General features: G+C 48.9%; 1 protein-coding gene and 2 long non-coding RNA genes across 12 annotated transcripts in view; 2 read left to right on the plus strand and 1 right to left on the minus strand.

Moving 5' to 3' along the window:
* LOC145531448 (uncharacterized) overlaps positions 1-16,477 on the minus strand; it is a 29,613-nt gene extending 13,136 nt beyond the window's left edge. The window contains exons 1-3 of the long non-coding RNA XR_014072454.1: positions 15,740-16,477; positions 8,153-8,307; positions 2,656-2,815 (exon numbers count right to left, since the gene is read on the minus strand). This is a non-coding gene — a long non-coding RNA (uncharacterized LOC145531448). The remainder of the gene's footprint in view (positions 1-2,655; positions 2,816-8,152; positions 8,308-15,739) is intronic.
* On the plus strand, positions 12,848-15,007 carry LOC145531449 (uncharacterized). The gene is made up of 2 exons (XR_014072455.1): positions 12,848-13,090; positions 14,327-15,007. It is a non-coding gene; the product is annotated as an uncharacterized LOC145531449 (long non-coding RNA).
* A 1,158-nt stretch (positions 16,478-17,635) lies between the features above and the next one.
* The window catches only part of LOC145531450 (sodium- and chloride-dependent glycine transporter 1-like), a 33,508-nt gene continuing 24,206 nt past the window's right edge, over positions 17,636-26,937 (plus strand). For 5 of the 10 annotated variants that reach the window (XR_014072458.1, XM_081553999.1, XM_081554004.1 and 2 more), the window contains exons 1-2: positions 17,669-18,005; positions 22,989-23,104. Coding sequence is in view for 5 of the 10 variants with exons in the window: in XM_081553999.1 (XP_081410125.1) it covers positions 23,075-23,104 (30 nt within the window). In the remaining 5 variants the exon portion in view is untranslated. Of the gene's footprint in view, positions 18,006-22,988; positions 23,105-26,937 lie in introns of all 10 variants that reach the window. The other 5 variants (XR_014072456.1, XM_081554001.1, XM_081553998.1 and 2 more) reach the window with 2 other exon arrangements.

The following is a 26,937-nucleotide window of genomic DNA, read 5'->3' on the forward strand; positions in this document are numbered from 1 at the left end:
AGAACTCTAGTTCAGATTCAGTGAATTTAGGCGCCTAAAAGAGTACACAATGGGATGCACAGATCTACAAGTCAGAAGCTATGGCTGAGCTAGGGAAAAGTGATAATTTTATTTGATTTATTCATTTAGCCACAGCGCGTGGCCTGTGAAGACCAGGGATTGAACTCTGGGTATTGGCAGTGAGCTGCAGAGTCTTAACCACTGGATTGTGTAGGAATTCCCAGGAAAGCTGTTTAGAAGTAATCTGAGTGCAGATGGTAACTGAAGCCACACATATGCAGGAACTATCCCAGGAGAGATATGTAGAGAGACAGAGGAGACAAAATCCAGCTCAGGACTCTGGAGAACACAAACCTTCCGAGAGGAAGAACCATGAGGGCGTCTGAAAGGGACAGGTTTAGGAAGTAGAAGGGAAGCCAGGAGAGCAGTTGTCACTGAAACCACAGGGAAGCTTTTCAAGGCTACAGGTGATGTCTGCTGAAAGGGTCACAGCTGAGAGGAAAAGACGTCCATCAGATTTGTCAACGTGAAGGTCACTGGCGGCCTTGGCAGGAGCACTCGATTGTGTCTGAAGACACACAGGGTTGAAGAGCTAGAGGTGAGAAAGACAGAATTAACACCTTTAAAAGGTGAGGGTTCCTGGGACTTCCCTGGCGGTCCAGTGGTTAAGACTTTGAGCTTCCACTGCAAGGGGCAAGCTGGGGGGCTGGAAAAAAAGATGAGGGTTCCCATCCCTCCTATCTATACGCGACACAAGCTAATTTTTGAATTTCAAAATAATGTAAAATTTGCATGTGTGATAAAATTCAAGTAAGCCTTTTCTAAATTATCTCAAGCACAACAACATTAATTTATTGCCACTTTTCATTGAAATGACCTTTCCTATTCCTATGGCACTTGTTCCTCTTGGCTGGCTCTTGAAGTGCGTCCCTGGTTTGTCTGTTAGGTAACCCAGCAGGGTCTGGAGACACACAAGAGGGGAGAACTGGGGGCAGGATGCGTGAAGAAGGGAGATTTGGGCTTTTTCACGTATTTATTTATTTTTAATGAGGAAGATTTTTGCAAGTTTATAGGCTACAGATAGACACCCAAAGACTTGGAGGCTAAAAATGCAAGTGATAAGGACTAGTCAATAAAACAACAGGGTGGAAGATGGAGGCTCCAGAGCACAGGGGGAACAGCTAAGGGTGTGGAGTGACCTCCCGTGTGCTACAGAGACAGAAGTGCCCCCTCTGAATGCAGTGGCCGCAGCTGTGTGGGACGGTGGGGCATGAGGTCTGAAGGAAGGGACAGGTATTGACTGTGGGCAGGGCAGGAGCTAAGGATGGAAAAGAGGAGGGAAAAGAGAAAGGGGGAAGCTGGCGCCTTTGGGTTGGAACCTGAGACCCCTGATTCAAGCAGCCGGGGGTGACATTAGATACAGCCTCTCCCTCAGCACCTTCAAGACAGGACTAAGTGGAGGAGGGACTACCAACTTGGGGGGATCCTGCTGAGCCTCATCTGGCCAAGGCCCCTCCCAGAAAGCTCCCATTCCCTGCTCAGGCTCCTGACCCCACACTGCTAAGATGCCCCCATCCGCCAGCTACCTGGAAGGGTGGGAGAACTGGAATGTTGAAATAGCTCCTACCCAGGCCTGTCTCAGCCACTAAACTTCCGGCACCAGCCTGTGGTGGCTTTGGCTTTCTGTGTGAGTATTTGGAAAGGTATAAATCTCTGCTGAAGGTGGGGGCTGACCCCTGGGAGCAGGTGGCAGGGGAAGGTGTGCAGAAAGCACAGGTGGCTCCAGAAAGTATAGACATAAGGGCAGAGGTGGCACTTGTGTTGGAAAGAGGGGCGGGCCAGGGGACACTCCTTTTATTCAGATTGTTTCCTGGATGGCCTGGGTGAGAATGAGGAAGTATATGGAGTGTCCAAAGCTCTCCACAAGGCTCCCTTTGGTACCACCCTGGAGAGAACAATTTCCAGAATCCTGGGTTCTGGCCCTAGAGAGACATGCTGGCAGAGCAGGGGTTAATGCCTCCTGGTCTGCCCTCCTATGAGGCCAGAATGTTCCACTCCAGACTGAGGCAGGCAGCTTGGGGGAAAACTGCCTATCACCCAATGAATCAGCCATCACATTGAATCCAGGACCTTCAAAGCCTGAGATCAAGGCCAAGGCTGGGGCTACAGAGAGTAGTGAGGAGGGAGGGGGAAGCAGGTTGCTAAGAGAGAAGCCTAGTTCTCTCTGCCTGAGTAACAGGAAGGATGATACTGATGACTGGGGTGGGTTGATGACGTGCTTGGCACTCTCTGGAATGAGAAGCTAAGGGGAGGGCTTGGCCTGTCCTTTTGTGTCCCCATGGGGATGAGAGATCACTGCTTCGCAAGGCCAAGCCCCCAGGTCTCGGGCTGCACTTACAGGGTGCACAGACAGCCCCCTCTTCTGCTCTCCCCACCTCGCTGCCTTCCTCCACCCCTGACCTCGTCCCAGATCTCCCCCACCCTTCCCAGTGAGGTCAGGTTGGTGCTGAGTCACCTCCAGGGCTCTGCCCTGCTCAGTGCACCCAACTCGAGTCGCTGTCAGAGCTGGTGGCCCCTTCCCAGCCACATGGAAATCAACTCCCCTGGAAGCTAGGCACCCTCTCTCCGGTACAAGGGCTAGCCTATCCCACTTGCCTGAAGCAGGAGCCAGTTCTGTGGTACCATCATGCTCTGATGCTCCCCTGAGAACCAGGCTGAGGACAGTCTCCCGATGAGAACACTTCGAAATTCATGTTTAGCTTTCTTCCTCTTGTCCTGTCTGGTTCCCCTCACTCATCTTCTCCCAAGAGCACTCCTTCAATAAATATAATAAACAAATAAATAATCTCTTAATTAAGATTGGTTCATTAATCTCAATTAATTAAATTAATTAATGTCTTGATTAATTCAAATTAAGATTTAAAATAAATCTCTTAAATAAATAAGAATCTTAAGTAAGAACCTCTAGAGCTTCCCTGGTGGTTCAGTGGTTAAGAATCCATCTTGCAAAGCAAGGAACACCTCTTCAATCCCTGGTCCAGGAAGATTCCATATGCCTCGGGGCCACAACTATTGAGCCTATTCTCTGAAACCCGCAAGCCGCGCCAACTACTGAGCCCACGTGCAGCAACAACTGATGCCCACGCACCCTAGAGCCCGTTCTCCACAACAAGAGAAGCCACCGCAATGGTAAGCCTGCACACCGCAACTAGGGAGCAGCCCCCACTCTCTGCAACTACGGAAAGCCCACGCATAGCAACAAAGACCCAGCACAGCAAAAAATAGTAATAAAAAATATTTAAAACCAATCTCCATTGCAGACTCTGTTCTGGGGAACCCACCCTATGAAAGCCTCTTGTTATTCATAATTAGCATCAGCCACAATTTATTGCCTCAAAAATTCAGTTTTACCCAGTACCTGAGTGAGTGACTGAGTGAAAGTCGCTCAGCTGGGTCCGACTCTTTGCGACCCCGTGGATGGTATAGTCCATGGAATTCTCTAGGCCAGAATACTGGAGTGGGTAGCCTTTCCCTTCTCCAGGGAATCTTCCCAACCCAGGAATCCAACCCAGGTCTCCCACACTGCAAGCATATTCTTTAACAGCTGAGCCACAAGGGAAGCTCAAGAATACTGGAACGGGTAGTCTATTCCTTCTCCAGCGGATCTTCCCCACCCAGGAATCGAACTGGGGTCTCCTGCATTGCAGGTGGATTCTTTACCAATTGAGCTATCAGGGAAGCCCACACAGTACCTAGTACTTTGTAATACATCCCTTTCTTTTTAAACTGAGTATTAGATTCTGTGGTTTGCACAAAGCACTTTCACCGATACAATGATTCACACCAAAAAATAGTTGCAGCAATAAACACTCAAGGGACTGAGAGTCTGGCATCCTTAGGGGTGAGATTGGTCATCCTCTCTGGTTGAGTTTGAAGGCAATGAAGATCCTATTAGTAGTAAAGGATGATATGGTGAGGACTATTCATTTCTTGATTTCATTTTTTAAAATAATATAATGAGAACCCATGAGTTTGGTACTCATCCCAAGAGCTAAACTATTATCAGTAACTTAGGTCTACCACGCACTCCTCTCCCATCCAATACTCATGCCCCATCCAAGAGGTCACAATTATCTGAGGGTTTTATCCCATATGTTGATGCCTAAAGAAGATATTGTTTTGTTTTATTTGCTTTTGATCTTAGTGAAAAGAGTAGTCTTTTGACACTTGCTTTTCCACTCAAAATTATAATTATGAAGATTAGCCATGTTGTGGCACAAAAAGGAATATCATTTTCATTTTTACTGCTGTGTAGTATTCCATGTGCGAATACACCACAAACTATCCATTCTGTGGTCAGTGGGCATATGAATTGTTCCTTTTTTCCTTCTCTCTTACAGACAGTGTTACTGGCAACTAGTTTCTTCTCTATATCTGTGAGTCTGTTTCTTTTCTGTTATATTCACTAGTTTGTTGTATTTTTTTAGATCCCACCTATAAGTGATATCATACAATATTTGCCCTTCTCTGTCTGACTTATTTCACTTAGCATAATGCCTTCCAAATCCATCTGTGTTGCTGCAAAAGGCAAAATTTCATTCTTTTTTATGGGTGAGATGTGAAGTTCTACTTTCTTTACCCATTCATGTGTTGATAGATACTTATGTTGCTTCCGTATCTTTGCAATTACAAATAATGCTGCTATGAACATTGGGATATATGTACCTTTTTAAATTAGTGTTGTTTTTTGGGGGGGATATATACCAAGGAGAGGAATTTCTGGTTCATGTGGTAGTTCCATTTGTAGTTTTTTGAGAAATCTTCATACTGTGTTCCACAGTGACTGGACCAATTTACATTCTCATCAACAGCGTACAAGGATTCTCTTTTCTCCACATCTTCGCCAACATTTCTTATTTATGTTCTTTTTTGATGGTAGATATTCTGACAGATTTGAGATGATATCTCATTGTGGTTTTGATTTGCATTTCCCTGCTTGATTAGCGATATTGAGCATCTTTTCATGTGCCTGTTGGCCATCTGCATTTCCTCTTTGGAAAAATGTCTATTCAGGTCTTCTGCCCATTTTTTAATTGGGTTGTTTGATTTTTTGATGTCAGATTGTATGAGCTGTTTACATATGTTGAATATTAATCCCTTGCCGATCAAATCATTTGCAAATATTTTCTCCTATTCAATAGGTTATCTTCATTTTGTCAATGGTTTCTTTTGCTATGCAAAAGCTTTAATGTTTCATTAGGTCCCATTTGTTTATTTTTGCTTTCATTTCCTTTACTCTACGAGGTGGAACAAAAAAAAATATTGCTGCAATTTACGTCAAAGAGTGCTCTGCCTATGTTTTCCTCTAGGAGTTTTATAGTATGCTGTCTTACAGTTCGATGTTTAATCCATTTTGAGTGTATTTTGGTATATGGTGTTAGAGAATGTTCTGATTTCATTGTTTTATATGTGGCTGTCCAGTTTTCCTAGCACCCCTTATTGAACAGACTGTCTTTTCTCCATTGGATATTCTTGCCTCCTTTGTTGTAGATTAATTGACCATTAGTGTGTGGGTTTATTTCTGGGCTCTCTATCTTGTTCTGTTTACCTATTGTGTCTGTTTTTGTGCCAGTACCATAACAGTTCTTGACTTTTAAACAATATAAAGTTCTTTCTAAAGATACCTAGTTAACATACTTTCTCTTAAAAACTGCATTATCAACCTATTTTCAAATTCAATTATTTGAAAGTTCTTTGTCAGTGTTTTTGTACACAATCAACAGCTTTAAAATCATCATCAATTACTATAGCATTTTACTCATGTAAAATGACATATATATTTATACTTCAACTGACTGATAGACTTTCAACATATAAAGCAAAAGAAGTACACTTTCACTGAATTACATCTTAAATAACACTTACATTTGAAATTGAATATTCAGACATGAATAATCAATCCAAGTAATGTGGCTACTATTGTTATGTTGACAAGATGTGATAGAAATATACACAGTGGGTCACACACAAGTTCAAGGACGTCAGAAATGATATTGACGTAGGTTGAAGGTGATTGTTTTGGGGTAGTGGTATTTGGGGCAATTAAAAAAATTTTTTTTAGTACTTCATGCATTAATTTTTATGAGGAACATGTGTCTTTTAATAATCGTTTATTTAAGAATCTTTCCACAATCATGATATCAAGGATTATTCACACTTAACCACAAAGAGTATTTTCATGTTACACTGCAATGTCAATGAAATATAGCATGAGACTAAAGCTGCACTTGGCGTAAAGATCTGACTCAGTAACATCTCTCTTAATAGCAGGCAGTCACATGACCTTTTTCATATTATTGGCATAAAATTTAGATACAGTAATGAGTAGAATATCAATTGTAAATACATATATCCCATAGAATCTCCACCCAGATCAAGAATAGAATAAGTCCAGCCTTGCAGAAGACTCTCTCGTGGCTCCTGAAAGTTAGTACCACTTCCATGGGTGACCTCTACTTGGCCTCTCCCACTGTATTGGTTAGTTGTGCCAGTTTTTAACTTCCTGTAATTGGAATAATACAGTATAGCCTCTTGCATCTGATTTCTTTTGGTCAAAATTACGTGAGGTTCACCTCTGTGGTTATACTGCCCATACATTGTTCCTTTTTTATTGCTGTGTAATATTTCATTGTGTGGACACATCACAATGTATTTCCTCCTTCTACTGCTGCTGGACTTCCAAGCTGTTTCCAGAGTGGGTTATCATGAAGACAGCTGCTGTGAACACGTTCAGCCACGCCTTCTGGTGGACAGAAGCACTCATTTCCATTGGGCACATATTCAGGAGGAGAACTGCTGGTCAGGGGTATATGTATGTTTAGTTTTAGGAAATATCGTGGGAGATTTCCAAAGTCGTTGTACCAGTTAACACTTGCACCAACAATGTAAGGTTGTGCTGGCTTTTCCTCATCCTTGACTTTAAGATACATGGTTTGGGGACTTCCCGGGCAGTCCAGTGGTTAAGACTCTGCATTCCCAATGCAGAGGGCATGGGGTTCAAGCCCTGGCTGGGGAACGAACATCTCACATGCTGCAGAGCAAAGAAAGCCTAGCTGAGTCAACAAAACTTAAATTTTTCATAAAAGTAGGTATGATTTTGAAAAGACTGAAACATAAGTTTATCATTTTTAAATTTGAGGGGTATATGTGTATAGAAAGTAAAAGATATCTGCTTGTATATTTGATCTTTTAAAACAATTATTAAGAATAGTTGATTTACAATGTTATATTAGTTTTGATCTTAATAAAATAAAAATAATACCTATAAATTCTGTCTTATATTAGAGCTAAAATACATTCAATTAAAATTTTGAACTAAATTTTTTTTATTATTTATTTTGAGGGGAGTAAAAGACTAATAATATCAAGAATTGAAAAACATATGAAGTTTTTGTGACAGTGGGTATTGGCAGTGTTGTACTGGTAACTAACAACTGGCTCACTAGGAAACAAACTGTGATTTGTGGAAGTTGCCAATTTCTGTGGGATAAATACTTTTACCATGGCTGACTCTCACACATTGTTGGTAGGAGTGTAAATTGCTACAACCACTTTATAAAACCATTTGATGAAATCTGTTAAAGTCAAATGTATGCAAATGCTGGGAAACAGCGATCCCAACCTTAGGTATGTGTACCAAAATATTTATATTTTCAGGTCATCAAAAATTGAAAAACTAGAATGAATAAATAGTTGTGTATTCATGCAATGGAATACTATACAGCAATAGAAATGAATAAGCTGCTATTACACATAACAACATAAATGAATCCCACACATACAAAAGCATATATACTGTATAATTCTAACTATAAAAAGTTCAAAAACATGCAAATCCTCTGTGGGGGTTCAGACGTCAAGGTAGTGGTTGCTTTGAGAAGGACAGAGAAGGTAGTGATCAGGAGCATCTTTCCTGGATGGTTACTGCATGGTTTGAATGTTTGTGTTCCCCCAAATTTATGTTCAGTTCAGTTCAGTGTTCATGTGTTAAAATTTATGTGTTGAAACCCTAACCCCTAATATGATGCTATCATTACCGAGTCCAAGCTCACACTGCTCACCACGTGACAGGTGTCCCAAAGAACCATCTTACCCGAGTTAGAATTCAGGCTTCTTTTATACTGAAAGGGTAGGGGGTGTGGCTGGTTGTTGCAAACTTCTTGGTGCTGACCAGACCCCAGAGGGAATGTGATATCCTTCGGTCTTGTAGCTGTCCACTCTAGGTCTCGTCACCATATTCCTATCAATCTCCAAAAGAGAAAAATTATCTCTATATGATTGAAAATTGTTATATCTTTAATAGTCCAGCCTGGGAGTCAGAGCCCTGAAAAGGAGCTACTATGTGTGTTTCTGGCTGTAGGCGGCATGCCTTTCCAGGGTGCAGAGCCAGCAGGAGTAAGCACAGGAAACAGAGCACAAAGGTTAGAGCTAAAGCAATAGCTCCAATATGGAGTCAGGTTTGTTCTCTGTTACATTATGAGATGGAGCTTGGGGTGTTATGTGCAGTTTAGATGAGATCACGATGTGAGGCCCCCATAATGGATTAGTGTTTTATGAGAAGAAACAAAAAACTTTCTCTCTCCATCGTTCTCTCCCTCTCTCTCTCCCTTCGTCCATTGCCACCATGTGTACACACAGCAAAAAGGTGACTTTCTGCAAGCCAGGAAGCCAGGAAGAAGGCTCTCACCAAGAACTGAATCTGCCAGCACCTTGATCTTGGACGTCCCAGCCTCCAGAGATGTTAGAAGTAAATGCCTGAAGTTTGAACCTCCTTGTGTATGGTATTTTGTTACAATCTGAACAGACTAAAACAGTTACGTTTGCACAGATTGTTCAAGTTATAATGGTGCATTAATGAGCAATTTCAATTAAATTTTATTAAACTAATGGATTATTTGCACACACAAAACCAAAAAATTCTTAACATCATTATCAGAATAAATCAGCTTTTTCAATGTCTCTTAATTCATAGATAAATGTTGCTGTGTTCATAAATGAAACAAGTTACACCGTGGCCAGTTAAACACATGAAGAGAATTTTGCCAAGAGCAATTTAGGCTCATAGTAGACCAATTCATTTACATACTTAAGAGAAGCCATTCAAGCAAACAGAATATTTTCTAAATCCCCAGATACTAATTTTTAACTAACTAGCCCTAAACCCAATTGGCTCAAAGACAGTTTCTGGCTGGAAACAAAGAGTGTGGTACCCTCTCAGAAGGAGAAAAAGTTAAACACATATTTAAAGACAAAAGTATTCACCATTAAGACGAAATCTCTAACTCATCTCCTCTTACATGCCCTTCCCCCCAAAACCCTTCTATTTTCTCATCCTGACAAAAATGTACTTTTATTTACTGTGGGTATACTATCTCTTGGTCCTTCTTTTCTTTTGCTTTGTTTTGCTTTTTTCAATAATGGCACTGCACTTTTTATTTCTTGTTCCGGGTGAATCAAGGGAATCAGTGGAACTGGAGTATTTCTCAGTTTAACTGACATCTAGAATCACCCAGGCAGTCATCCAGTTCTGCTTGGAAAGTTACTGGCTGTGCCTTCTTATTTAAACCACCTTACTTAGTCCACGTCAAGTGAGAGGAGAAGTTCCTATCTCCACAGCCTTAGATTTTCTCACATTTTAAATAAAATCCTTGGGTTATTGCCATCAACTACTCCCACATCTTTCTTCTCTAACCATTTCCTGATTTCTGCATGGTGAAGTTAGGGAAAGCTGCATAGCTCCCAAAACACACACACGCACGCACACACACACACACACACACACACACACACACACACACACACAGAATGTTTCTTATGGGCCTGCTTCCCAAACACTCTGAAGACCAACCCCTTGGTTAAAATAAATAAATAAATAAATAAAATAAATAAATTTATTAAAAACAACAACAACAACAACAAAAACCAACTTGCCACATCCAGTCTGATATTGTGTAAATTCACAAAGTGTCCACTAGAGAGCACTATAACCCCACCTCTGACGCCAAATTCCCCAAGGGAAACTTCCTCTTCCTATTCAACCCACTCACATGCTTTCATCTGGTTATTCCTTATACTAAGCACCTAAGAAGGATTAGGTGATATGAATAAGGATGTAAGTAGCACACCTATCTATCTATGCCCCTCGTCTCGCACCCTTGGCCCTCGGGCAAGAAAACACAATGCAGGCATTCTTTCCCTCAAAGAATGCAACTGACAGCAGATGTATTATTAGTGTGTGCAGTCAGTCTGGGGTCAGTGTGTGCAACTGACAGCTGCTGCTGCTGCTAAGTCGCTTCAGTCGTGTCCGACTCTGTGCGACCCTATAGACGGCAGCCCAGCGACCCTATAGATGGCAGCCTACCAGGCTCCGCCGTCCCTAGGATTCTCCAGGCAAGAATACTGGAGTGGGTTGCCATTTCCTCCTCCAGTGCATGAAAGGGAAAAGTTAAAGTGAAGTCGCTCAGTCATGTCCGACTCTTAGCGACCCCATGGACTATAGCCTACCAGGCTCCTCCATCCATGGGATTTTCCAGGCAAGAGTACTGGAGTGGGGTGCCATTGCCTTCTCCGCAACTGACAGCAGATGTATTATTAGTGAATTATTGATTTGACTGTGCTGTATCCCTATCAATACTTCAGGAAATGTTGAAAGGTTGAGTCTCGTCTCGGGTCATCATCCAAACAAAGAATTTGTCAACCATGGCAGTCCTATCTCAGGACAAGGACAAGCTTAGATTCTATCTAGATTTACTTCAGCTCATCACCAAGGTCCCTTCCTCCCTCCTACCCCACTCTTCACCCCAGGACCAGCTCTTATTGTTTTCCCTCACCATGGAAATCACAACCATTCTCTCATTAGCCCACTCAAAAAACCAGATGACTAATGACTAATGCAATTGCTTTATCTTAGAAAAAGAAAAATGAGCAACTCTTTGCAATGAAGATGCTTCTGTGATTGCATCTTATGAACAAATACAATGTTGCTTCTTATTGCACATTTTAAAATAAAACCTGATATATCTAAATATAAACATTCAAGATGGTGGCCGTGAAGGAAGGGTGCATCTTTTTAAACCAGACTGCCTTGATCCAATCTTGGGTTTCCAAGTAACTGAACCTCTGGGCATCAGTTTCCTTAGCTGTTAAAAGAGGAAAGTAAGAGTTCTACTCCAGAGAGTTGTCATGAAAAATTTGTCCTTGTTGTTGTTTAGTTGCTAAGTTGTGTCTGACTGTTTGAGACCCTATGGACTATAACCCTTCAGGCTCCTCTGTCCATGGGATTTCCCAGGCAAGAGTACTGGAGTGGGTTGCCATCTCCTTCTCCAGGTGATTTTCCTAACCCAAGGATCAAACCTTGGTGTCCTGAATTGCAGGCAGATACTTTACTACTGAGCCACCACAGAAGTCTTCATAGAGAATAGAAGAGTTAGTCTATTTACATGGTGTTCTACAAAACGTGGGTGGTCAGGTGACCCAGGCTTAGCCAATCAGAGCCATTTCTTTGGGATTTATACGTATTTGTCTCTTTTCCTCAGAAATAACTACACCTGCATGACATGAAGAGACCAGCAGAGACCTGGGACCTGGGACCCTTTGTTGCAATGCTTACATCTGGACAAACGTTCCTGAGGCAACAAAAATACAAAGAAACGATAAGGCACGAGAAATAACTGTGCACATGCAGTTAGGGCAAATTATGGACAAGATATAAAAAGGGCAGAAACCCAACTGCTGCTTCTAAAGAGCTGAGAATAAAAGCAGGGGTCAGGAACAAAAGCAGGGTATTCCACATGCCACCTGCACTCAACAGCAGCTAGGCGTGGGCAAACCACCCAAGCCACCCCTCTGGCCCATCCCCTGGACACAGCCCTAAACTTCACCCCATATCCGTAACCACCTTGCCCCCTCCGCTCAGGGAGCCAGCAAGGGAAACTTACTTGTTTTCATTTCCCCTTGCTGCAATAGAAGCCCCAGTAAAGTCCTTGCCTGAACTTCTTGTCTGGCCTCTTATTTTTTATTAAGTCAGGAAGGCCAGTACTTTGGCCAACTGATGTGAAGGGCAGACTCACTGGATGAGACCCTGATGAGGACAGGAGATTGAGGGCAGGAGAAGGGAACACCGGAGGATGAGATGGTTTGATGGCAACTCAATGGATGTGAGTTGGATGTGAGCAAACTGCAGGAGATAGTGAAGGATACAGAAGCCTGGCATGCTGCGATCCATGGGGTCGAAGAGTCGGACACGACTTAGGGACTGACCCACAAGGAAGGCCAAGAACTCTGGTCGATAACTATAAGACAAGAGCGCTTTTGGCCATGTGGTTTCCTGAGATGGAAGAAGGCTGTCTGAAGTAGACACTGTAACGAGATAGGGAGAGAATGTTTGAGTCACTGAATTTAAACCTACCCTTGTTCTCTTCAGGCCTGAGTCAAAAAACAACACCTACTCTGTGCCAGGCCCAATTCTAAACACCTGACAAGAGTCAGCTCAGCAATCCCAACACCCCAGAAGGGTACCGCCTGGGTATCCACGTTAGACATAAGATTCACTCAGAGTCGCAGAGGGCAGGAGCTAGGATTTCAGCTTGGCAGTCGGGTTTCAGAGCAGGCCCCCACATTTAGGTCCTTGTGTGGGACCGGCCTGTGCACATGGACTGTGGAGCAACATCCTGGCTCTACAAGCTACATGCTAATAGCACACCTTCCCCTCAGCTGTGACGACCGAACATGTCTCCATACACAGCCAGATGTCCCTGGGGGGAGGGGCCAACTGCCCTCGTCAAGAACCACTGCTGTCGCTCGGCTGCCCAAGAACTCATTGTGAATCGCTCTCTCTGAGTCACCAGATCCTGTGTTAGCCACACACTCAGAGTCACCCAATCTGTGTGTCAAGTACGAACAGCCCAACGTCCCTCGAACCTGGGCCACCCGCAATGTGTTGCCACTGAGACCCTGTGCTGTCTAAGACCTCACGTCACCTACCAGTCTGTGTCTCCAAAGACCTGCTGTCACCCACGGCCGTGTCACTGAGGTCTGTGTAGCCCATTTCCTAGTGGTGTCTGTGCCCTTCTGTCACCCACCAGGGTTTTAGGGAGTCAGGGCCACAGAGCTCTTCACAAAGACAAGGCATGAAGTACATGTGGAGTCGGGGAGACCAAAACACAGAGGCACCACACAGGCAAGGCGGGCAGAGGAGTCCCAGAAGCAGAGAGATGCACAGAGACAGGGATGGAGAGAGGCCTGACCCCCACGAGGCCACAGCTGGTTACGCTACCTGGGTCACTGGAGACCTATCAAGGCCCTCCCCCTCTCACTTCTGGATTAGACTTAGGGCTGGAGAGGCTAGAGTTCCGTGGGTAAGGAGCTTAGACCCACTGTGACAGCTAATCACCAGCACAAGGCCTCTGTCTAGCTCACTGAGCCCTGAGCAGCCCCCCCCTTGCACACTCACTCCTCTACTCCTCCCATCAGGGACTCAGTTGACTGGAGGAAAGCTCACCAGTCTCCATCCCACTTCAGGACGGGATGAGAGCATCAGGGAAGCATCGCTGCTGCTTCCAGCAACTGTGATGGCCCTGGCCCAGCTTCTGTGATGGCCACTCCTCAGGCAAGGCCAGTCACTGAAGGGACCTAGGTCAACAGGGCCACCACTCCAGATTCCTTTCCAGTGAACTGGCACTCTGAGCGCTGGATGTTAGGAACCCCAGAGATCTAGACATGAGGTGCTCTGGGTACGTAGGGCCTCTGGGTGCTGGGAACTCTAGGTTTCGGGTTCTCTGTGGTGTTCAGAGCTCTGGCACCCTTGGCGTTGGGAATCCTGGATTTTGAGAGCCCTAAGGTATTTAGAAATCTGAACACTGAATGCTCTGGACGTCAAGGCTGTACCCTAGACAGGCCAAAGTCTATGTTTCCAATCTCTCCTTCTAATTTTACCTGCAGCTGCTGAGATCCAGACTGGGCCCCTGCTCTGATTCCTGTAATTGGCTCAGGCTGCCCCCCTGGACCGGGGCCAGAGTAAGCACGGGAGGATGGCCTGAAGGGCACACGGAGCCCCAGAGGCAGCTCTTGTTTCTAGAACCAACCTAGATCCCTCCCTTGGGACAGGATAGGGAAGGTGCTAGGCACTGACCACTAGGCATTCAAGGGAGGAAGAATCTGAAAGCAGAGCCCAGGTGGGTTTCTGCAGCTCCTGAGGCTGGGGCTTCAAGCCTGGTCAGGCCAGGCTATAACTCAAAGCAATGTCCACCCTCCCCCAACTTCTTCGCAGGGTCCCCCAGCACCCCTCCACCAAGCGCCCAGTGCCGCCAGCTCCTACAGTGCCTTCCAGAAGTGGCCCACGTCTGGCCTGATCCCTCATCCCACCAGAAACACACCTGAGCACACTCCGTGCCACCCAACAGAGGCCTTGCTTCTTCAGGCTGATGATGACAAGTGAAACCAGTCAGCACCAGGGGATCTGATGTGGACCCAGCCCTCCCAGGAAATAGCACTGCAGTGGGAGGCTCCTGAGAAATGCCTTAAACACAGTGGGTGGGGCCCGGCTGCTGCCTGTCCACTTGCTGCCCTGCCCAGAAAGAAGCCAGCCAGCGAGATGTCTGACCCCATCAGTCCTCTCCTCTGATCCCCCTCCTCTCCCCACGGTGGCTCAGGCTGGCCATGTCCTTCCCATCCTGCCAGCCAGCAGTCTAGGGTGGGGAGCTCACGGTGGGGGTGAAGCCATCTCGGCTCTGACCTGAGCTAGGCCCAAACTTACCTCCCTTGGGGGCTTATTCTGGCTGGAAGAAAACAGCCACTTTAGTCTCTGACTCGTGGAGACAGGCAATTTTTCAAACCAGAATCTTTCTCCTAAGCTTTTCCTCAGGACTCACCTCATTGTGCATCTGCTTGAAGCCCTTTCTAGATCAAAATGGGTAAAATGCACAGATCTATGTCTCTGTATGTATGCAAATGTACTTTGTGTGATGTCATCAGTCTAGCAAAACCCCATGTGGGCAACACCTCCAACGTTCCCAAATCCCCAGGGAAAATCTATTTCCCCCACCCCGTGGGCTAAAGTGTGAGACTGTCTCCCTGTCCCGGGATTCATCCCCAATGCACCTTCTCCCTGACTCAGGACTGAGCCCTGAGCACTTCTCCCTTTCGCTTCTTCCAACCCCAGCCCACTCCCCACCCCCCACTTCACGTGGAGTCCTTAGAGTGGGGTGGCCATGACGGTCCCAGAAGCTTCACTGACACTCAGCACTCTCTTCTCAGGGGCCCCCAGCCCCAGGCTACTCCTTCAAGGGGAATGGAGGCCACTGTCCCACCCTCCTATTCTTCCTTGTCCCCACTCCACTCCATGGAGGATCTTCCAGCAGCCTCCACCCTGTCTTCCCTGTGTGGTGGCCCTTTATGACAAGCCCCAGCGGGAGGGGGGGAGGCAGAGACCAGAGAGAGAATTTATGTCCCAGCAGGAGAGGCAGAGGGAGGGAGGATTGGATCACAGGGGCCGAGTCCCCAGCGTTGGGCACACACGCACACTGAGACACAGAGCTGCTTCAGTGCAGTCATTCCCCCCCAAACACAGATCCATCTACACAAATCCACAAGGGCAGGGGGCATGGGAGCCACAGACCGCTCGGGAAGAGGACACACACACATAAGACACCAGCGGTTGGCTCACAGAACACAAATCACAAACCTGCAAGGCTGGGGGCAGAGGAGAAACAAAAATGATCTTGCTGAAGAGAAGAACATCTCCAAATCTTCCCGGTTCTGACCAAGCCTCTAATGTGAATGGGGTGTAAGTTCTGAGTGGTTGGGCTCTGGAGAAGCCTGGTGGAATGGACTGGCGCTCCTGGGCAGGAAGTGTCTGTGCCTGATACCTGCTATCTTGCTCAGAGCCTCTGTACATACATTCCACTTAAAAAAGTGGAATCTTACTTGTCAGCTGATCTTGTTTGAGTTTGGCATGTGTGAATCAGATTCTTGGAGGCTGACTATCCCCCAGGGAACAAAGAAAACTGGTTTCCTGGGCAGACAACAGTGAGGACAGACTCAGGGTGCAGAGAAGAGACTGGTCCCCTTCCTGAGTACATGCTGAGGCAACAATAGTCCCTTGACAGCCAGTACTAACTGGCCCTTCTCCTTGAAAGCTGGTGGCTTCAACACAAGCAAATGTGGGAGCCCCTTTCCACCAACTGCCAAGCTTTGCTGCTCAGAGGCAGCCTGGAGCAATGTGTTTTGTTTATTTTGTAGGACAGGAAACTGAGGCTCAGCAAAGCTCCCTTTGGCAAAGCCTCCTTTAGCTAGGATTGGAACCTCCGCATGTCTCCCCAGGGCGAGAACAGAGGGCCCAGGTTGGCGTCTGCAGCCCTTGTAATACAACCATCTCTGTGCGCGCTAAGTTTCATTTCAGTAGTGTCCGACTCTTTGTGACCCTATGGACTGTAGCCCACCAAGCTGCTCTGTCCATGGGATTCTCTAGGCAAGAATACTAGAGTGGATTGCCATGCCCTCTTCCAGGGGATCTTCCCAATCCAAGGATAGAACCCGAGGCAGTGTAGGTGTGACTAAACCAGTGAGAGGGTCGGTGGAGAAAGGACCTCCAAGCCCTCCAGTTCCAAGGAGTAGGACCCAGGCCTTACTCAGCTGTGCCCACAGTCCCCAGCGGCACTGATCCAAAGGGGATGCAATGTGCTGAAACTTCTCTCTAGGTTCACGTGAAGGCAGGTGCAGAAGGCCGGGGCCTGGCAGGCTAACTCCAGCCCCAGTCCCCCAAGTGCCCCAGGCCTTTCTGGCTTCATTCCAGCCTAGTCCAAGAGGATGACATCTACTTCCTCCAAGGGCCCCAGCTGGAGGGCAGCGAGGATGAGGCAGAACAGGGGGTTCCTTTACGGAGCCCAGTCCCAGGGGTTCATGGGGCTCAATCCTTGGAAAGCTTAGAGCAACTTGTAAATTTATTCCCTGTGAGGAGGAGCCTGAGAAGTCGGCCAGGGGTGGGGGGTGGGGGGTGGCGGGGGTGGCGGGGGGGTGGGGTGGGTAGGGCGGCCAGGGGAGCTGCTCGGAGAGGAGAGGATCTTGGCCAGGTCTCCCAAGCCTTTTTCACTCTTGGCCCCCACCTGCCCGAAACCAAAACACAAACTCAGGAGGAGCGACCAGGAGCATCGCGGGGCGGGCAGGCTCGCGGCGGCACAGAGCCTCAAGAGGCTGATGCAACTTTCCATTTAAGAAAACCACCTGGGCGCCCCGCGGTGCGGACTCAGCTCGCCTGGGCCGGGGGCTGCAGCGTGGGAAGGGGGGATGGGAAGGAGGCGCTGCGGCCCGAGCCCCTCTCTATCCTGCCGTCGGTCTGGGTGTTTGGGGACTCCACGGGGCTGAGCCTCAGGAAGAGTGAGAGAACGCGCGAGCGAGTGCGTGTGTGTGATCGCGCATGCATGCGAGCATCTGTGGATGAGTCTGGGTGCACGCGTGGGGATGTCTGTCTCTCCTGAAAGGTCGGGTAGGTGCGTGCGTCTGGGTGTCACCGCTGTCACCAAGGAGCTGCAGCGGGTGGAACGGCGGCGCGGGGCGGCGGCGGGGGTGTGGGGTGGAGGGCGGGGCCTGTTCCTGGGGGAGGGGAGCTGCGTGCCGTTGACGGTTTGGTCTCGAGCGGCGGGCACGTGGCAGTACCGGAAGCGCCGGAACCAGAGCGTCCGTTCGAGGCACCAGTTGGGTCTGCGCGCTGGTGGCCTGCCGACGCCGGGGACCTCCAACCGGCCTGCCTCCCTATCTGCCCGCCGACTCGCCGGTCGGGTGCGGGTTCCTGCGTGCCCAAAGGTCCTGGGAAGCCGTGCCAGGGAGTCTCGGTGCCCTCGGACGCTTGTCTGCGGCTCCCGGCTTTGGGAAGGGGCTACAGCCGCGGTGTTCTCCGGAGGTTGCTCTCCCTGGAAGAATCCGCGCCATCCCCACCCCAACTGTCATTCCAGGTGCGCTAAGGACAGGCCCGGGCGGCCGCAGGGGAGGGTAGGGGACTAGCAGCCAGCCGGTGCCCGGCACCCCGCAGGGGAGGGTAGGGGCTGAGCAGCCCGGGGAGCCCACCCCCAGCCGGTGCCCCGCACCCCGCAGGGGATCGTAGGGGCCTAGCAGGCCAGGGCGCTAAACACCAACCGGTGCTGCGAACCCAGCAGGTGAGGGTAAGGGCCTAGCAGCCCGGGGCGCCCACCCCCAGCCGGTGCCCCGCCCCCCGCAGACAATGGTCGGCGGGAGCAGACCACCAGGCTGGGGCCGGGCGGGAGGGAGGCTTTCGCGGAGGGCCCGCAGGGGCCCGAGCCGGCCCTGGGGTGGGGCGAGGGGGCGGGGACCTGGGCGCCCCGGTCTTTTCCAAGGCAGGGGCCGGGGGCGGAATTATCGCCCCCACACCAGCTGAGAGGCCCACACGTGCCGGTTGATGTAATGGCCGCTCCCGACACCTCGCACCCGGATTAAGGCGAAGGCGCCGGCTTCCAAAGGGCTTTCCAGGCGGTGCTACAGCTTGGAAAACGACCTCGCCTTTTCCCGCGGTTCAGGGGCCGGCCTCTTCTGGGCGGACCGGCCGCTTCTTAAAGGAGCCGCGCCCCCTTTCGGGCCAGTTCTCCGCAGGCCACGCCCCCTCGCTGGTCACTGTGAAAGGAGCCGCGTCCCCATCTCTCTGACAGCTCTCATAAGGCCTAGGTCTGTTTCTTTGCTGAAACAAGCTTGATGCTGCAGCTGCAAGAAGATAAAGGTTGGGGGGCCGAAGAGCGGAGAAGGAGAGAAGGGCCTGAGAGGTTAAAGAACCCCAAAGTGAGGGAATATCAGAAGATTGGAGGGTAGTGGGTGAGGGGGACTGGTTCCAGGAAGGGACTAATGGGCCCAAGTGTGTCCAAGCACCGCAAGCAAACGCCCCCTTAACTCGGCCTACACAGTGACTGAGACTCAGTGCCCAGCTCTGAGGATGCAGAAGAATCACACCTCTGCCCTGGGATCTCTCCAACTGGTGGGGAAGGCAGATTTGGACACAAGTAACCATGCTCCATTTCTGTCCTTTATCGAGCCCATCTTTGCATGAAATGTTCCCTTGGTATCTCTAATTTTCTTGAAGAGATCTCTAGTCTTTCCCATTCTGTTGTTTTCCTCTATTTCTTTGCATTTATCGCTGAGGAAGGCTTTCTTATCTCTCCTTGCTATTCTTTGGAACTCTGCGTTCATATGGGAATATCTTTCCTTTTCTCCTTTGCTTTTTGCTTCTCTTTTCCCAGCTATTTGTAAGGTCTCCTCAGACAGCCATTTTGCTTTTTTGCATTTCTTTTCCATGGGGATGGTCTTGATCCCTGTCTCCTGTACAGTGTCATGAACCTCTGTCCATAGTTCATCAGACACACCGTCTATCAGATCTAGTCCCTTAAATCTATTTGTCACTTCCACTGTATAATCATAAGGGATTTGATTTAGGTCATACCTGAATGGTCTAGTGGTTTTCCTTACTTTCTTCAATTTAAGTCTGAATTTGGCAATAAGGAGTTCATGATCTTAGCCCCAGTCCGCTCCCAGTCTTGTCCTTGCTGACTGTATAGAGCTTCTCCATCTTTGGCTGCAAAGAATGTAATCAATCTGATTTTGGTGTTGACCATCTGGTGATGTCCATGTGTAGAGTCTTCTTCTGTGTTGTTGTAAGAGGGTGTTTGCTATGACCAGTGCGTTCTCTTGGCAAAACTCTATTAGCCTTTGCCCTGCTTCATTCTGTACTCCAAGGCCAAATTTGCCTGTTACGCCAGGTGTTTCTTGACTTCCTACTTTTGCATTCCAGTCCCCTATAATGAAAAGGACATCCTTTTTGGGTGTTAGTTCTAAAAGGTGTTGTAGGTCTTCATAGAACCATTCAACTTCAGCTTCTTCAGCGTTACTGGTCGGGGCATAGACTTGGATTACCGTGATATTGAATGGTTTTCCCTGGAAACGAACAGAGATCATTTTGTCGTTTTTGAGATTGCATCCAAGTACTGCATTTCGGACTCTTGTTGACTATGATGGCTACTCCATTTCTTCTAAGGGATTCCTGCCCACACTAGTAGATATAATGGTCATCTGAGTTAAATTCGCTCATTCCAGTCCATTTTAGTTCCCTGATTCCTAGAATGTGGACGTTCACTCTTGCCATCTCCTGTTTGACCACTTCCAATTTGCCCTGATTCATGGACCTAACATTCCAGGTTCCTATGCAATATTGCTGTTTACAGCATCAGACCTTGCTTCTTTCACCAGTCACATCCACATCTCGGTTTTGTTTTTGCTTCAGCTCCATCCCTTCGTTCTTTCTGGAGTTATTTCTCCACTGATCTGCAGGAGCATATTGGGCACCTACTGACCTTGGGAGTTCATCTTTCAGTGTCCTATCTTGTTGCCTTTTCATACTGTTCATAGGGTTCTCAAGGCAAGAATACTGGTAGTTTGCCATTCCCTTCTCCAGTGGACCACATTCTGGTTTGTGACATTGTACAGGAGACAGGGATTGAGACCATCCCCAAGAAAAAGAAATGCAAAAAAGCAAAATGGCTGTCCAAGGAGGCCGTACAAATAGCTGTGAAAAGAAGAGCAGCGAAAAGCAAAGGAGAAAAGGAAAGCTATACCCATTTGAATGCAGAGTTCCAAAGAATAGCAAGGAGAGATAAGGAAGCCTTCCTTAGTGATCAATGCAAAGAAATAGAGGAAAGTAGTAGAATGTGAAAGATTAGAGATCTCGTCAAGAAAATTAGAGATAGAGATACCAAGGGAACATTTCATGCACAAATGGGTTCAATAAAGGACAGAAATTGAAAATTCTCCAAGCCAGGCTTCAGCAGTATGTGAACCATGAACTTCCAGATGTTCAAGCTAGTTTTAGAAAGGCAGAGGAACCAGAGATCAAATTGCCAACATCTGCTGGATCATCGAAAAAGCAAGAGAGTTCCAGAAAAACGTCTATTTCTGCTTTATTGACTATGCCAAAGCCTTTGATTGTGTGGATCACAATAAACTGTGGAAAATTCTGAAAAAGATGGGAATACCAGACCATCTGACCTGTCTTTTGAGAAACCTGTATGCAGGTCAGGAAGCAACAGTTAGAACTGGACATGGAACAACAGACTGGTTCCAAATAGGAAAAGGAGTACGTCAAGGCTGTATATTGTCACCCTTCTTATTTAACTTATATGCAGAGTACATCATGAGAAACGCTGGGCTGGAAGAAACACAAGCTGGAATCAAGACTGCCGGAAGAAATATCAATAACCTCAGATATGCAGATGACACCACCCTTATGGCAGAACGCGAAGAAGAACTAAAGAGCCTCTTGATGAAAGTGAAAGAGGAGAGTGAAAACTTTGGCTTAAAGCTCAACATTCAGAAAACTAAGATCATGGCATCTGGTCCCATCACTTCATGGGAAATAGATGGGGAAATAGTGGAAACAGTGTCAGACTTTTATTTTGGGGGGCTCCAAAATCACTGCTGATGGTGATTGCAGCCATGAAATTAAAATGATGCTTACTCCTTGGAAGGAAAGTTATGACCAACCTAGATAGCATATTTAAAAGCAGAGACATTACTTTGCCAGCAAAGTTCCGTCTAGTCAAGGCTGTGGTTTTTCCAGTAGTCATGTATGGATGTGAGAGTTGGATGGTGAAAAGGGCTGAGCGCCGAAGAATTGATGCTTTTGAACTGTGGTGTTGGAGAAGACTCTTGAGAGTCCCTTGGACTGCAAGAAGATCCAGCCAGTCCATCCTAAAGGAGATCAGTCTTGGGTGTTCATTGGAAGGACTGATGTTGAAGCTGAAACTCCAATACTTTGGCCACCTCATGTGACGAGTTGACTCATTGGAAAAGACCCTAATGCTGAGAAGGATTGGGGGCAGGAGGAGAAGGAGAAGACAGAGGATGAGATGGCTGGATGGCATCACCGACTCGATGGACATGAGTTTGGGTAGACTCTGGAAGTTGGTGATGGACAAGGAGGCCTGGGGTGCTGCGATTCATGGGGTCGCAAAGAGTTGGACACAACTGAGTGACTGAACTGGACTGAACTGAACAGAAGCAGAAGATATTAAGAAGAGGTGGCAAGAATACACAGAAACACTCGACAAAAAAGATCTTCACGACCCAGATAACCACGATGATGTGGTCACTCACCTAGACGCAGACATCCTGGAATGTGGTGAAGTCAAGTAGGCCTTAGGAAGCATCACTACGAACAAAGCTAGTGGAGGTGATGGAATTCCAGTTGAGCTATTTCAAATCCTAAGAGATGATGCAATGAGTGCTGCACTCAATATGTCATCAAACTTGGAAAACTCAGCAGTGGCCACAGGACTGGAAATGGTCAGTTTTCATTCCAATGCCAAAGAAAGGCAATGCCAAAGAATGGAGGGAAGGTGTTCGGCAGGGGCCGCCTGAGCGAGGGCATGGAGGTGTGCCTGCACATGCTGTGTTTGCTGTGCCCAGAGCTTCTGGTGCAAGTTAGTGATGCGACTCCAGATGCCTGGAGCCCAAGCTGAGCAGCATCAGGATAAAGAAGGCCCATCCTGGTCACCTGGCTGGGGCGAGGTGTGGGAGCATGTGCTGATCCAAGCTGACTCCCCTTCAGGGGAAAGGTTGAGGCCATTCATACAGACAATGAAGGAATTGGACCCTGTCCCAGTTCTGTGTTAAGTTTTTTTTTTTTATATGGTATCTGGAGAGTCAAAAATAAACCTTTGCCAATTGCGACAGGAAGCCTGGAGACCAAGGGTTTCCAGGGAAGGGTTGGGAGAAGATTGAGGTAGGAACTGGATTGAGGGTCATCCAGAAAGGGACAGGACTGGAGGAGGGAAGAGCGGCAGGTGGTCTGGGCCCTGCACTACCTGTTCTGGAGAGCCACACACGTCCTTCCCTGCCTTCCCCAGGCCAAATCCTCACCTCATTCTCTGCTGTCTCCATAGCTCTGGAGGCCTGTACTCTGAAAGGTGCTAGAAACAAAGCCCGTGAGTGTGATCTGGGACTCCAGAGCCCCTAACCCACCGCCACCATGGCAGGAAAAGGTGCGAAAGGGATGCTGGTGAGTACAGGGACCAGACTGCAGTGAGGGGGTGGGGGTCATGAGCACCGTCTGTCCCTTCTGGGGCCTGCTGTCAGCTGCTGGCCCCGACAGGAGGGCCTTGGAGGCTCCACGGGGCCCCAAGTCTGGCACTGCGAGGACTCCTGAGTGCTGGGGCTATCGCAGGCCCCTAGCAGGTTAGATACTGCCGTGGTTCGGAGCTCACAGCAGGCAGATTCTGCTACAGAGCCTGAAAGTCATGTTGGGAGGCAGGAAGCACACTCCCCACCCTCATCACAAGATACCCTGGAGATCAGGCTGCAGTCCATCCTGCCAGGAGGGCTGTCCTGTTGCTGACACCCTGGCACCCTCATCCTGTGCTCTGCCTGCTGTGGGGAGCATTCAGTAGGGGCCGATCAAGGAGTCCTCAGAGACTGATTTTTCTCTTCTTCCACTCGAAAAATAGCGTAGAACATTTCATGTTGAATCCTCTTGTGAGGTCTTTCAGGAAACATCCCTCTCCCCTTTCCCCAAGTCATGGCTCTTTACTGCCCACTGCCTGAGAGCACAGGAGAGGTGGTGCGAAGCAGAGGGCAAGAGCAGGGCCAGCTCATGGATGGACGGAGCAGGCCAGCTCTGGAATCAGAAGCCAGGAAAATATCCCAAGGGCAATTGTTGTCTTCCTTCTCTGGGGATATTGCCTCAAGAACCAGTGAGACTGGGCAGCTGCCTGGGAGGAAGCCAGTGGCTAAGCATGGCCCTTCCCTTGGCTCCTCCCTTCCCCACATGGATTCTCCTGTTGCTGTTCTCATTCAGTGAAAGACTGATTGACCTAGGGTCTCCTGCTGAGCCCTCCCCAAACAAGCCCTGTCTCTCACCAGGGATTTCTGGGACTCTTAAGTCCTCGGTCCAGAGAAATGCTGTTGGGGAGGGAACCAAACAGTTATGCTCCAGGCTCAGGACCTTCTCTCCTGCCTGGTCCTGAACTTCTAGCATCCAGCCCCTCCGGCCCGCTCTGGTCTGGCCCAGTCCTGATTGGAACAAGTCTGAATGAATTAGGCTTCTCAAAGTATTCCTGAGCCAGCCTGAGCTCTTGAGTGCTCAGATGTGGGCAGAGATGGAGGTCTCAAGAGCCGCATCTTGCTGCTGCTGCTGCTAAGTCACTTCAGTCGTGCCCGACTCTGTGTGACCCCATAGACGGCCACCCACCAGGCTCCCCCGTTGCTGGGATTCTCCAGGCAAGAACACTGGAGTGGGTTCCCATTTCCTTCTCCAATACATGAAAGTGAAAAGTGAAAGTGAAGTCGTTCAGTCGTGTCCAACTCTTAGTGATCCCATGGACTGCAGCCTACCAGGCTCCTCCGTCCACGGGATTTTCCAGGCAAGAGTACTGGAGTGGGGTGCCATTGCCTTCTCTGCGCATACTTGCTAGAGGGGAGTAGATGCCATGATTGGATCAAGACTGGCTTCCTTCTTGCCAGAAGTGTTAGAATTGCCATGGGGCTGTAGCAGAAGGTGGAGTGCGGCTCTGCCCCTCCCTCCATGGAGATTCTGAGTCCTGTGAAACTTAAGAAACCCTCTGAGTACTCGCTGGCTGCTCTGCTTTCTCTGGAGTGACCTTGAAAGGACTGGGGCGGGCAGGCAGGGCTGATGTGGGACCCACCTGGGCAGCACAGAGAGCCTGAATCCCAAGGTCCCAGAACTGCTGCCGGGGCTGAGCTTCCCAGACCCCAGGCTCTGCTGGCTAGCCCGTCTGTGGAAGGGAATGCTGCCTTGGGACACCTGTTCCCAGCACCAGGATGTGCCTAAAGATAGCCATTTCTTGCCTAGCGTCGTTTCCTTCGTGCCCTTTGACCTTTGCCATCTGCCCAGTGCTGCTGCGTCTGAGGCTCCATAGCAGGTCCCCTGGGCACCCCCAGTGCTTGCTTGAGATTCTATTCCTACTTCTTTCTCAGTTCTGCTTCTGACCCTGGGCTACACTAGCCTCAGGACTCAGTTGGAACCAGTGCTGCCTCCATGTAGTGCTTGTCTCTGAGGCGCGCCATCCCTCTTAGCTAACCTGGGCAGCTGTACCTGGACTTCATTAGCTGCCTGTGGTCCCCTAAGGGCAGATTGTGAAGGATGCTCCTTCTCTAGAGGCCACGGTGGGGCAGAACAGAGGGAGCTGAGGGCCATGCGTGTAAACCGGGGGCACTTGGACCCTCCCAGGTCTGTGACTTCCGTTGCCGTTTGTGTCCTGGTATGCAGGAGTAGGCAGCTGGCCCTGGGCACGAGGTCCTCACTTCCATCCCCCTTTGCCCCAGGCTTGGGTGTGAAGACATGGGCCCCCTGGGTCTCCTCAGTGTCTACCATGTGTCATCCTTGGAGCCTCTGCTGGGCTCTCCATGTGGCAGGTGCCCCGTGGAGGGCAAGCCACTTCCCAGCAGGTGCCCAGGCCCACATGCCTGCCACGTGTGTTCCTCCCCCCAACTCCCAGCTCAGATGGTCTCTGCCAGGCCAGCTCAGCTGCCTCCCTCATGCCTCAGCAGCTCCTAGGACAGGGCCATGCAGGAATCCAGCTGGTCAGGGTGCTTCCAAGCCTGGGAGCAGCTGGGATGCTTGGCGGCACCAGGGGTGGGGGTGGGTGGTTCCTTTCATGGAGACCTAGTGCCTCTATTTATACACATATAGGGCCGGGTTGCCAGGGGCTCAGAGGACAGGGAGCTGGTAGAGAGGAGCCCAGGACAGGAGAGCCCCACTGCTGCTGTTGCTAAGTCGCTTCAGTCGTGTCCGACTCTGTGCGTCCCCATAGATGGCAGCCCACCAGGCTCCTCTGTCCCTGGGATTCTCCAGGCAAGAATACTGGAGTGGGTTGCCATTTCCTTCTCCGATGCATGCATGCATGCTGATTTGCTTTAGTCGTGTCCGATTCTGTGTGACCCTATGGACAGCAGCCCACCAAGCTCCTCTGACCACGGGATTCTCTAGATAAGAATACTGGAGTGGGTTGCCATGTCCTTCTCCAAGAGCCCCACTGGGTCAGCTTTAATCCTACAGTCTCACACAAAGTCCAACTCAGTCCTCCCCTCTGCCTGCTCCCCACTCGTATAGCATCTTGGGCAGATAGGCCTTGGTGAGTCTTACTGGTCTCTCCCCACATCTCTGCTGCATTGGGTGCCTCTGCTACTGGGAAGCCTCATGAGTAAGAGCAGAGTCACCCAGGCTAGGGCTCCAGGTGCTGAAGCATCTAAATCTTCCTAGAAGGCTTTGAAAGCACCACAGGCCGCCTGGGGCTGTCCTACCCTGACCTGTGCTGTTATGCTTTGACAAAAGTGTTTAGATACTTCTTGTCTGCAGCAGCCATCACAGAGCCTGGTGCACAGTGGATGCTCACTCAGCCTGGGTCCTGGCATGTGGCAAGTGCTCAACCAGTGTGGGCTTGACACATCCCAGGAGCTCAGCAAGCACGGGGTTTGGCATACACCAGGCCCTCCCTTGGTAGAAGGCTTGTCACTTACCAGGCATTCTCCTAGCATGAGTTCTGGTACGTGACAAGTGCTCAACCAGTATGACATGGCACACATTGGGCAGTCACCTAGCACAATGCCAGGCGCACAGTGCCAGGCGCACAGTGCATGGTCACCCTGCTCAGGGCTGACCATATCCTGGGTCCTCACCTGACCCAGAATTTGGCATACATGGGGCACTCATCTAGTGCAGGACCTAGCAAACCACCAGGGCTCCCTGGCATGGGGCTGGCACACAGTGGGTGCTCTCCCAGCACTGGACTTGGCATACACTGGGTGCTTTCCTGGTGTGGTTTGTCACACAGTAGGTCTTCTCCTATCTTAGACACCAACACATAGTGGCCACTC

This window comes from Giraffa tippelskirchi, chromosome 13 (assembly GCF_054371585.1).
Source record: "Giraffa tippelskirchi isolate mGirTip1 chromosome 13, T2T-mGirTip1v1.2.pri, whole genome shotgun sequence".
NCBI lineage: Eukaryota > Metazoa > Chordata > Mammalia > Artiodactyla > Giraffidae > Giraffa > Giraffa tippelskirchi.